We start from the raw sequence: 13048 nt of genomic DNA on the forward strand, positions 1-13048 counted from the left end.
ATCAACACGCGACAGACAATCATCTGTATTAAATTAAAAGTCTTGCACAATTTACCATCATTCGTGTTTAAAATGTTGAGTGTATATAATTTGTTCACTACATGATTAATGTTTTTTGAAAACGTGTTGACAAAAACACATTTTCTGCGCAGTGTTTTGAGGTAAATGCTTCGAAGACCTACAGCTGAGGAGACAAGGTAAGGACGTTTGCTGCTCTACATAATTGTACATTATACACGGTGTTAAAGTAGCAACACTTTAGCTCGAGGAGGTGTGTTAAGAAACAATATTCATGAAACGTGCAGTTAATCAACACAAGTCAAACAAAGTTCAGTATTATTGTTTTGTGTGTGTTTGTCTTCCTTAGTTTAATCTTATGTGATTGAATTGATCCTACAGGGATAAAGACTTAAGACTTGATTGTATATTTACATCTCATGTCGCAGTCTACCTAGCCGCTGTGTTGACCATCTTGGCCAGTTCCTCCAGGTCAGCTGATACATTCAGGTAAGAAGAAATCTGAGTAGGAGTGATTATTTTTGACGATTTGATTTTGCATATACTGTAGTTCGATTTGGGTCATGTAGGGCGACAAAATATCAGTTTCAAGGGAAAAAAATCCGGATAGTTAGTTTGTGTTCAAATTGAACAACTGAGACTGTGAAATAAACACCTGGACACTAGTCTGGACAGTGCAAATTATTTTTTCTTTAACATTAAACATTTAAGTTTATGCAACGGCAAATTTTAGTCAAGTCAAATGAATACTCTTCTGAGTTAACCTGATACTTAGTATCATTAGCAATACAGAATAATAAGAGCAACAATCTTGTACACTTGTATTTCAAAGATTCAGAGCAAACTTAAGAAAAATAATATCTACTGGGCCATTTGTAATTTATGATGTGATGTTTCTGCCTTCAAGATAGACAACTAGAGTGATAGCTGAGAGGCTCGGGTTGGATGGATTCTGTCTGCCTGTTATTATGCTGCTGCACTTCATTCTTCCAACAGTGTTTCTCTCCAAATGTCTTGTGCAGCTCTTGGGTGGACGAATGCCAAAACCTGTGATTTGAGTGGCGCCTTAAAGACTCCATGTCTTTCTTGGTAAGACTTCTGTGAAGTATGGCGGTGGGTTTGTGTCTTCTCTTTTTACCGCCGAGTTTGTTGCCATGATTATTAGTGAAATCAAATTGATCTTTCTCTAATTCAGGACTGTATTCTACAGTTACATTTCATACAAATGTAGGACTTTGGCATTTGCACCTCCTTTGTGGAAAATTAAATTAAGAGGTGTTTCTAAAATGCGTACTGTATTTCACTCACATTTGTCAAAATTTGTAGACGTCACCTGACTACATCACAAAAATATTCATTAATCCTTTCCTACTTTGCGGTTTGCAATCACCTTTTTTTTATATTCAGGGATGAAAGTTTAGGCAGCTCCACCACTTGTCATCATGGTAGACAAATCCATACTCACCATCTCCCCAGTAGTATTTTGGGAGAGGTGATGGCTGCCTTACTTGCAAGAGACCTTGAGCGCCCTCTACAGAGTCTCAATGTTATTGCAGTCTGTGACCCGAGAGGGCCTTTCCACAAACTTGATTTTGGACCTTTTTTTATGTTTGGGTCGTTCTCTGATTAGAATTTTCAGCGAAAACCTAAGCCTAGACTGGCAGCAGACTTCTTGATGTTATTCTTGAAGATATCAGCATATCTAAGGTTTCCTCTGCCTGAAGCGCAAAACTCCCCCCGCAGCATTATTTATGCCCCCAGCACTATTCTTCAAAGTAGGAGCAGCATTTTTGTTGTGGAAGGCCCGCCATTCTTTCTGAAATACAGCATCCATATGCCCAATCAGTTCAATTTTGGTTTCATCAGGCCAAGAGTCTGACTTGGAAAACTCGTCCCTATATTTCAACTTTTCCTCAGGCAGATTTTGATCTACGGCTGCGAGAGTTAAGATGCTTCTTTAGGAAGATGACCACAAAGTCCACCATGATGAATAGTCCTGTTCAGCAAAAACATAAAATCCAGTCCAGCACCAACCTTTGTTTTCCGCTTCAACAGCTTCTTGTTGAAATTTATTTTTCTCTTCAAAGTTTTGGAAATCTTTTATTTTCGAATCAACCATGACCACGTTTACTTTTGACAGACTCTATTTCTTAGATTTTTATTTTTATTTTTATGATGCAACACATCCATCCTAAAAACTGTGAAATGCTTTGAAATGGCAGAACAGAAGCTTTGCAGTGAATCATCTGTGTATGCATGCTTTTCATAAATTCTAACTGGCCAGTTTGGAAACCATAGGGCTGTTGGTTTTTACACAAGTACAGTATACACAAAGATAAGATGGGGGAAGCCCAATAATACATTTATTTTTAAAACAACAACAATATTGTGAGAGTCTGTGGACATATGAAGATGGATACTTAGCAACTACATAAAGCGGTCACAATGGTACACACTATCCAATTTGTTCAGGTGTTGTACTGGTGCATTAAAAAAAAATCTAATCTAATAAAAGTAAAAATGTTGCATAATTACGTGTCTTTGCTATAAAAGAAATAACCCCCATTTAAGATTCAGGTTTCAAACAAGGCTCTCAATTTTGTAGCTTAAAAGACAGATTTTGATCAATAACAATATCTAAGTAGTAACTATTTGAATTGTTGCTTCTTTTGCAGTTTCAATCTTAGGGAGAATTTAGGGTATGGTTGAGAAATGAAAAAAGCGGCAGGCAAACGCACGCCAAGAAGTGTAGGAGGTGCAAATGCCAGGAAAGCCAAATCAATAAACAAATACATAAATACATAACTAAATAAATAAATAAAAAAACATCAGTGATCTGATGAAGGCTGTGCCAAAATGTCATCTGTCACAATAATTTTTTTTTAAAATATATATATATATATATAGTATAGAAAAAGTTCCCCACGGGGAAAATAAAAGTATATCGTATCGTATCGTATATATTTATTTATGGTTGAGAAAACCATTAAAGAAAAAGAAAAATAAGAAATAAACAAACCAAAAAAGTAAAAATAAAAAAAACATCAGTGATCTGCTGAAGGCTGTGCTGAAACGTCATCTGTCACAAGAAAGGTTTTTATTTTTTTATGGTTGAGAAAACATTTAAATAAAAAAATGTAATACAAAAAAACATCAATGATCTGATGAAGGCTGTGTCGAAACATCATCTGTCACAATAAAGTTTTTCTTAAAAGTATTTTTTATTTGTGATTGAGAAAACCATTAAATAAAAATACAAACAACAAATTAATTAATCATCCATCCAACCATCCATCTTCTTAACCGCTTGTCCTCACAAGGGTCGTGGGGGGGGGGGGGGGGGGGTCTGTAGCCTATCCCAGCTGGCTTCGGGCAGTAGGCGGTGTACACCCTGAACAGGTTGAAATCAATTAATTAATTAAACAAATAAAACAATATATCAATGATCTGATGAAGGGTGTGCCGAAACATCATCTGCCACAATAAAGTTTTTTTTTTTAACAAGAGTTTTTAATTATTAAAAAAAAAAGAAGAGGTTTTTATGGTTGAGAAAACCATTCATTTGGATTTGCCTGCATTTAAAACCAGCTTTAACTAAGTTAAATGACACTGCACAACATCAAAGGCAGACTAAAAAGTTAGATGTTTTTTTCAATTGCAGTAAATGAACAATAAATGACCGTCATCGGCATAAAAATAAAACCAGATATTTTGGCATATTTTGACCGAGAACATTGATATAGAAAGAAAACAACAGTGAAACATCATTGAAGGAAGAAGACAACCCAGCAAAATGTACACAACTTGAGAACCGGCCAGCCAACAGCAGCATCAGGAAGCCCAATGTCACCAAGGTTAAACTGTGAATGCTCACGCACCTTTTTGATCACTCATGTTGCTCAGCACTCATCCCACACAGCTTGTATCACATGCCAGAAGCTTCTCTGTGTCATCGCCACCTCCCTCGCATGCCAGACATTTCCCCCCCAGGCTCCACCCTTCCCTGTTGCGGGGTGTCTCACCTGTGCTTGCCTCCCCTCCCCGCTCCTCCTTCACCAGGACTGCTCCTGCATCTCCCACACTCAGGTCCAGCCCATGGACATAGAGGAGTGCTATGAGGACACCAGTCAGCATCTCTTGGTCAGTAGCACGAGCACTAGACAGACAGAAAGACGCTTGATGGACGTAATGACTTGTTGACTTGTCCTCTCGTTTGAATTCCTATCATCAAAATTGAGATTGCTGACCAATATAAGCGCAAGTTGTTTTTCCACGTTTGTACTGATGTTTATATTTGCCCGTCCCTTCTTGTGTTGTCTTTACGTGTACACTTAATATGCATGCAGGAAAATGTGGCTTGTGTCCACATTACAAAAATATAAATAATAATGCAATGGCGTTAATTCATTGAGTACTTTTACACTTTTATTTTTTTATATTTTTTTTTATCTGAAGAAGTGTGGAATGATGTGGTTTACTGCAGGGCTCTGGGAGCACCCCTCAACACCCGGCAGTGGGATGCGGTGATGACATCGCAGCTTTGTCAGCAGAGCCTGCCCATTACCAGTTCCTCGTTGAGCTGGGTGAGAGAACTGATAATAGACTTGTTTGTTTGTTTTAACTTTCATTGAACCAGACAAAAAAACAGTTGAGAACAGTGTTCAAAAAACTAACTGGAACTATATCTTACTTTTATAAGACTCACTATTATTATTGCAAAAATGTCCATTTTCATTTTTGTAATATCATACATTTGCTTTTGAGGTTCGTTTTAGATGCATTTATTTTATGGATGAAGCAAGGTCAGTTGTTTGATAATTGTTTACTTTACTGCACAAGACTTAGTGAGCTTTTTTTCCCTTTCTTTCTTGGACTAATACTACATACATTTACAAAAAAAAACTAAAACTAATACTAAAACAATTTATTAGTTTTAGTATTAGTTTTTTTTAGTACAGTGGTAACTCAGAGTTTGAACATAATTCGTTCCTGCGAAGTGTTCAAAGTCCGAATTGTTCAACCTCCGAAACACTTTTTCCCATAGGAATTAATGTAAATGCAATTAATCCGTTCCCAAGCTCCAAAAACAGAAAATTCCTATTTTAATTTCTATTTATGTTTTTTACATTTACAGTATTTAAACAATAAAAATAACTTAGCTGTGATGGCATCAGTGGATGATAAATGCTATGTTAATGCTTGCTTTAGTTCAGTTCTGAGATGGTGTATTTTACATTGGGCATATTGTTAGACTACTAAGTGGTCCTAAACTAAGGGGGGGTCCTCATGCCAGTATTTACAGAAGTAGTCATAGTAGTTACAACTGTGCGATAATCTCCTTCCTAATTCCACTGTGGTTCGTGGCACTGTATGTTTTGCTTTGCTGCCACTGGCACTGTTGTCTTTCTTTGAGCCCATGGCGAAGAAAATTGTCGTGGAAAAATCCAAATGCACTCGCGAGTATGGAGCACCTCCGGGAATATTCACGATCTGACCGGAAATGAGCAGGGCTTTGCTCGGCTTCGCTCGGCTTCGCTCGGCTTCGCTCGGCTTCGCTCGGCTTCGCTCGGCTTCGCTCGGCTACGCTCGGCTACGCGTTTTCAAGGTATGTTTGGCTTAGCTTGCTTTGAAAATGAGTTCAAACTCCAAGGCATCTTTTTACTCAGATTTTTTGGTTGAAGTCCGAATTGTACGAGTTCCGAGACGTTCAAACTCCGAGGTTCCACTTTATTAGTTTTCAAAATGATTAGTTTTAATATTAGTTTTATTTTATGTTTACACTAAAACTAAAATGAAGTATTTTCCCCCAAAATGTAAAACTAACAGACTTAATCTAAAAACGACTTAAAACTAACTGAATTAAAAACAAAACAAAAACAAAGGTCAAAACAAATAAAAAAAATGACTACAATGAAAAATCCCAATCTATACGTTTCACAAAACATAATAAAACAGTAATGGTTTTACATTACGTAACCTGTATCTTGAATAAAAAATTGAAAGTACAGTTCAAAAATGTAATTCTGGATATCTTTTCAAAGTGAACTCTGCTTGACATAATGGATGTTGAAAGCATGGGATGTCAAGTTGTGATGCGTTGTGACAGGATGGGGCTTCAACAACCTGAGCCAGGTGCACATGGCGCGTCACACTCCAACTGGGCAGCTGGTGGCGATAAAACAAACAAACCTGGATGAGTGCACAGAGGAGGAGCTGCTACAGCTCCTGGTGAGCCCGAGTCCAACGTCGGGTTAGGATTAGCTCCATCATTTATTGATAGCAAAGGGAATTTGCGATTCTGACAGTTGGATGTCCCTTCCGTCTCTGCCTCCACAGAACGAGGTTTTCCTGTCCAGGCGGGTGCGTCACCCAAACCTGCTGACATTCCGACTGGTCTTCAGTTCTTGTTGCCAGCTGTGGGTCCTCACGCCGCTCATGGCCTACGGTCAGTTAATCCCAATCCAAAAGCCCCCAGTGGAGGCAATTATGGTTTGAATTTGTCCACTCTCATCCGTGGCTAACAGGCTCTGCACACTTTCTAATGAGAACGTATTTCCCCGATGGAATGAGCGAGTCCTTGATAGCGTATCTGCTGTATGGCGTGTTGCAAGCCTTGGAGTACCTGCACCGTATGGGCTACGTTCACAGGTACATAGAGACTTTTCTTTGATTTGAAAATACAAGACAGTTTCATCATTCAATTGGGAAATCACTTAGCGGTGGGGGGAAAAAGTTGACAACAAAAATACAGTGTATATGTGTATATATATATATATATATATATATATATATATATTATTATTTTTTTTTTTTTGAAAATTTATTTTTTTAAATAAAAAGATTTAAAAAAAGAAAATATTATTAAAAATTAGGGGCGTCAGGCAATTAAAGCATGACTTCACTAGTTCTGTTTGAAATGTAAAAAACAATTTTTTTTAGGTTTTCATACTCATGTTAACAAAAGTAAAAAAAAAAAAAAAAGTTAAACTAATAGAAATAGTCAAAATGATTTTTTTGAGTTAATAACATATTTTCATAACTCTTCTGATGAAACATTGACTTAAAAGTAGTGGAATGGTACCTTTGCCAAGGCCAGATGGAGTCTGTATCATGTTTACTGGCACTAAGCAACTTTGAGGAGGATAGTAGAAACACTGCCACACACAAAAATAAACATACATTTTTAAATTAATTTTTAAAATGTGCTGACTGCTTTCATGGCAGGCATCACTTCCTCCTTTACCCATTCGTTACAAAGACGGAAGTCAACTTGAATGTCAACACACGATTACTGCTTTCCTAGCAGAAGCTGCAAAACAACTGAAAAGTTTTGTCTGAGACAAAGAAGAAAAAGGGGGGAGTCTACCCGGATAAAAGAACAGTCAAGGATCAACATTGGCCCGAATTTTTCAATGCGCTTGTCCTCATGGGAAATGTGGTCTTCCTTCAGGCATAACAATACCGCTTTTGTTCATATGGCGCCGCCATAATCAACATAAACTGAGAGTTCCTTAGCGTTGCTTTAACGAAGAGTAAAATGTTGACACGCTCCTCTTCTTTGAGTATTGAAAAAAAAATGATTTGATGCTCACAACATCAGAGGTGTGAAGGCCAGTCACATCCTGTTGTCAGAAGAAGGCCGCGTCTACCTGTCGGGACTGCACGGCGTTTACAGCATGATGCGTGAAGGGAAGCGGATGAACGCGGTGTTCGACATGCCCCACCACAGTCCCGCCCTGCTGCCTTGGCTAAGCCCCGAATTACTGCAACAAGTCAGTTCTCGCCGTACCGCGCCATCCCGCTTGCGTGGCTCTTCCCTGATTTGTGTGACTTCTGTGTTTCCTTTTGGTGTGCCCATCGCTAGGATCTTCACGGTTATGGAGTGAAGTCTGATATCTACAGTTTGGGTATTGCCGCCTGCGAGTTGGTGAGCGGCAGGCCGCCTTTTCAGGACATGGCACCCACTCAGGTAGTCACCTTTAGTATAAGTCCCTGTAAAGTGACAATGAATATCGTCGCTGTCCTGTGAAAAACACTTAAGTCCATTTTTGTCTTTTAATTAAAAATTTTAAATTGTTTATTTTTACGTGTTTTTTTTTTATGAAACTAAACGCAGAAAATAAATGGACATAAGTGTTTTTCATGGGATGACGGCGATGTGTCTTTTAAATTAGACACATTGCAGAAAAAAATGCTGTTGCAAAATTTGAAAACAAGAAAGAAAAAGAAACGTGTGTAAACACAGCCCACTAAAAATGGATGCTACTTTTGTAGCATTTTTCTTATGCCTACACATTTCTAACATGTTTGAGCCACCCAAAAATATCCACTAAAAGCCACTGGTGGCTGCAATATCTCCCATCAGGTCGTTATGGAGCTTGCCACGTTGCCATGTGAGCGGCTAGCTATCAGCTAGCTTGCAAGCTAACGACATCACTGGTCATTTAGGCGGCGGCCATTTTGATTGCTTGGTACAAAGAGAAAAAACGCTTCTGCACACAAAAGTAGTTATGCAGTCAGTAAATTTACAGTTTTTTTTCTTTTCTTTATTTTTAAATATTTTTGTTGCTAACAAACTTGTGGTCCACACTTCAGCCAATTTATTAGGAATATATTCAAATTGAGTGAAAATGTGAATATGTAATTAACAAGTCAACTTACAATATGCGCCCCCTGAATTTATTTTTTTTCTGCTCCAAATAATCTGCTGTTTGAAACCCTCACCGTACTTTAAAACCCCAACTGTACTTAATAATATAAACCCTGCTTTGAAACTTGAACCCTACATTAATAATACCCTCAATTAACCAAACACTAGTTTGAAACCCAAACCCTATTTTAAAGCACTACTTTGAAACACTGACTAAATGTTTCATCTACTCACACGTGTGACCAATAAATTTGCTGATAAAAAAAGAAGAAAATCTTAAAATATTATTTGTTTCTTTCTGCTCCACACTTGAACACATTTATCAGTAATATAGTGGCATAGTAAAATGAGTGGAAATTTATTTAAAGGGAGAAATTAGCAGATGAGTTCATGCTATATATAGCAGTGTACACTGTAAAAACAAATCAATAAAAAAACGTTAAAAAAACGGTAATTTTATGGCAGCTGGGGCGCCAGAATATACTGTGAAATAACAGAAAATTACTTTCTCGTAAAAACACATTTTTTCCCCATAATTAAAGTACAGTTTTTAACTGTAATTTTGACAAAATTGTATGTAATGTATATGACAAAAACAATAATCCGATTAATTAAAAAAAAAAAAAGATTTTGGCTTTAAAATTGCAACAGTTTACTGTTAGGGTAATTCATTTATACAGTATAGCATTTTGACCCCTTACGAGGCTCTCAAACCGCTTTACATTTTGACTACCGGTAGTCACTCACCTTCTGATGACACAGCATTAGGAGTTCAGTATTTTATACTTCAATTTATCACCAAGGGGATCAAACCCACACCCTCAGGGATACCAGACGACCACTCTACCACTGATTCACGTTGCCATTGGTGTTTTTTAATTTTACATCTCATGAAATGTATACTTGGTAGTGCTGATGCCTCAGCAGAGGCAGCATCCGTAAGTCCAATTGTTTGCTTTGCGCATTTCACTCTCTCAAGCTTTAACCTGTTATATTACATGGAATCTTGTTAAAAACTGTACTTTAACTCATTCACTGCCATTGACGGTTATAGGCGTCAAAAATTCATTTGAACTATTTCTAATAGTTACAATTTTTTTCCACTTTTGTTAACAAGAGTATGGAAACCTAAAAAAAAAAAAAAGTACATTTAGAAGTCATGCGATTAATTCCGAAAAATTTTAATCGTCTGTCGTCCCTAATTTTTAATAATCTTTTCTTCTTTTTTTAAGTTATATTTAAAAAAGTAATTAAATATTTATTTTTTTAATAAACGTGTCTTTTTTCTTAAAAAAAGAAAAGAAAAGATTATTAAAAATTAGGGGCGTCAGGCGATTAATTTTTAATCATAATCGCATGACTTCACTAATTAACTCACGATTAATCACCAATTTTATATCTGTTCTAAATTTACAATTAAAAAAATGTTCCTAGGTTTTCATACTCTTGTTAACAAAAGTAAGGAAAAAATTTAAACTAATAGAAATAGTTAAAATTAATTTTTGACGTATATAGCCGTCAATGGCAGTGAATTAGTTAATTATGGAAAAGTACTGTTTTTGGGGGGTTTTTTTACAAGAAAGTAATTTTCTGTTATTTCACAGTATTTTTGGGCATCCCAGCTGCTGGAAAATGATCGTGTTTTTTTTTTAACTTTTGTTTTTGTTTTTGTTACAGCGTATATCTCATTAGATGTCCTTTCAAAATAAATGTGTTATACAATGAATGCTACCATCTATCGGACATTACATAAATTGTAGTTATTTTCACTTTAAAAAATTGTCAATTCACAAAGAAGTTATGGTAAAACTACAAATTTTTACAGTTAATTTCTCAGTATATATAACCCCCCCCCCTTTTTGGGGGGGTTTTAAAGTTGATTTAAAAATTTTATTCCATTAAATAACAGACAAATATTTGTGAAATTACGATACATTTGTGAGCGTATTTTAACAATCAATATATGTAGCTATTTCTAATGACGTTTTTTGTTGTAAAAGAACAGAAATATTGCGTTTTTTTACATGTTACAGGGATTTCATGTTATTTTACATTTGACATGTAAAATCAGAATTTATATAAATGATATTTTTAAAATACTGAAAAAACTGTGAAATAAAAACAGTTTTGTTTTTTGTTTTTTACAGTGTAGTGTAGACTTGTGATATTTTGCCGTTTGTGGGTGCCCATAATGGCCTTTTGCTCAACGGGTGTGTTTTAGACTCTCCTCCTGAAGCTGCGCGGTTTGCACCGCTGCCTGCCGGACACCGCCCTCTTCCCGCTCGGCGAGATGGGGGGGCTGAAGGTGTCCCGATCCGGGGTGGACTCCGGCATGGGAGAGAGCGCGGCCACCGGAAGCGCCACTCACAGCACCAGCGCCCATGCGCCCGCCACAGAAGGACCCCGCAGTCCCGGACCCAAAAACCACTCGGCCACCTTGCACAATTTGGTGCAAATGTGTCTGCAGCAGCAGCCTGAGCACAGGTCTACCTCATGCATTGACACTCTATGGGGAAGCGCTCACTTTACCTGACCTTATTATGTTTATACCTTTTTCAGACCGTCAGCCTCTGCCCTCATGAGCCACGCCTTTTTCAAACAGGTGCATTCTTGTGTTTTTTTAAGGCATCTTAACGATTACTTTGCACTCAGAGCAGAAAACAAAGTCAAGCTGCCGCATGTTGAAGTGTGTCTATTTTGCGCTTGTGCAGGTGAAGAGGCACACCAGAGACTCCTTCCTCAGCCTTGTTTACCCAGCCGTGCCACTCACCAGCTCCGAAGTGGCGCTCTTATCCTGCCCCCCGACCCCATCGTGCCACGCTCAAACTGCAGCCGCCAGCGTTTGCGCTGCTGAGGTGTCATGGGATTTTTCCTAAAAGAAATCGACATTTGGAGAGAATGACACATTTTACTGTGATAAAAGTATGCGCAGCTGTTAAAACAGACATACTGTATGTTACATGTTGTACCTCTTGTGACATGAACACTAAGAAAGTTAGGGTTTTTTTTCACATTAACGGTAGAAGAAGCTCTTCCTTAACTCATTCCCTGCCATTGACGGCTATAGACGTCAAAAATTCATTTGAATTATTTCTATTGGTTTAACATTTTTTTCCACTTTTGTTAACAAGAGTATGAAAACCTAGAATTTGTTTTATTGTACATTTAGAACAGAGATCAAATTTGTGATTAATCGTGAGTTAACTAGTGAAGTCATGCGATTAATTACGATTAAAAATGTTAATCGCCTGATGCCCCTAATTTATAATAATCTTTCTTTTTTTAAATCGCATCAGGCGATTACATTTTTTAATTGTAATTAATTGCATGACTTAATCACAAATTTGATCTCTGTTCTAAATGTACAATAAAACAAATTCTAGGTTTTCATACTCTTGTTAACAAAAGTGGAAAAAAATGTTAAACTAATAGAAATAGTTCAAATGAATTTTTGACGTCTATAGTCGTCAATGGCAGTGAATGAGTTAATCACAAAAACCTGCTGTTTGAACAGGGGTGTGCAGACTTTATATCCACTGTCTACCCAATGAAAGCTATTTATCTGCAACTGGAGAACATATTTTCAGATAATACTTCAAAAGGAAGTCGAACATGTGAATAGAAATAAAAATACAGATTGTGGACAATTTGATGCCAATTACTATCACTATTGCCTTCCATGTCTTTTCGGATCTCGGAAATGCCGATTCAGAGACGTCGAAGCGATTAAATGGAGGTGTCCTACCTCGTTTGAAATGGCCTTTAAACAAAAGGAGCAGTGCACAAACGCAAAAGGCCGCATCCTGCTCAATCTAAGTGACCTCTGTGTTGTGTGTAGTATTTACAAAGAGTAGATCAGCAGCCAAAGAAGAAATACGGCAGCGCGAGCGAGCGAGCAATGAAGCGCGATGGCTTCACGTGGAGACCTTTGTGTAACTGTGATTTTTGTGCACTGTCATGTAAAGTACATATCAAAGATGAGAATAGACAATTATGACATATTATTAAACCAATATGCAAGTGAAGTGACTTGGTTTTTGTGTGTTGTGTCTTAGCTATTCTCACTTTTATGGCAAATATTTTCCATACAAATACAAAGGATTTTAAATGAAGCTGTCATTGGCCTACTAAAAATGATATGTCATTGTTTTACTGTACTGAAACTCCTCATTTGACTAACAGAGCAGAAAATAACGGAAGAAATATCAGAGACAGAAAAATGTGTGAACTTTTGGTCTTGCAGCGGCTTTGAATGATGCAACTTCTTGTGAAATATTTAATATTTTCAGAGTGGGTAACGTGTTAGAGTAACTGGACCGAATGAAAATCCCCAAAATAAAAAAAAGACTATTTCATGGTATGTGCTTTGAAAAAAAAGAA

The 13048-nt window shown here is 37.2% G+C and overlaps 1 protein-coding gene across 7 annotated transcripts; it reads left to right on the forward strand.

Annotated features, from left to right (window-relative positions):
- The first annotated feature begins 1 nt into the window (after nt 1).
- On the forward strand, nt 2-12693 carry stradb (STE20 related adaptor beta). 7 transcript variants are annotated; one of them, XM_086070028.1, is made up of 13 exons: nt 2-197; nt 400-507; nt 1015-1107; nt 4078-4158; nt 4502-4601; nt 6125-6246; nt 6355-6463; nt 6543-6666; nt 7619-7790; nt 7883-7987; nt 10890-11152; nt 11228-11270; nt 11380-12693. In XM_086070028.1, the coding sequence occupies exons 3-13, from the start codon at nt 1096-1098 to the stop codon at nt 11542-11544; spliced, it is 1296 nt and encodes a 431-aa protein (XP_085926154.1). In that variant the 5' UTR covers nt 2-197; nt 400-507; nt 1015-1095; the 3' UTR covers nt 11545-12693. The 7 variants fall into 7 exon arrangements, with proteins under 7 accessions (XP_085926154.1, XP_085926152.1, XP_085926155.1 ...); XM_086070026.1 differs by having other exon boundaries at nt 1041-1107; XM_086070029.1 differs by having other exon boundaries at nt 447-507.
- The last annotated feature ends 355 nt before the right edge of the window (nt 12694-13048 follow it).

Source organism: Leptonotus elevatus, chromosome 2 (genome assembly GCF_054856555.1).
Source record: "Leptonotus elevatus isolate MCC_2025b chromosome 2, RoL_Lele_1.0, whole genome shotgun sequence".
Classification (NCBI taxonomy): domain Eukaryota; kingdom Metazoa; phylum Chordata; class Actinopteri; order Syngnathiformes; family Syngnathidae; genus Leptonotus; species Leptonotus elevatus.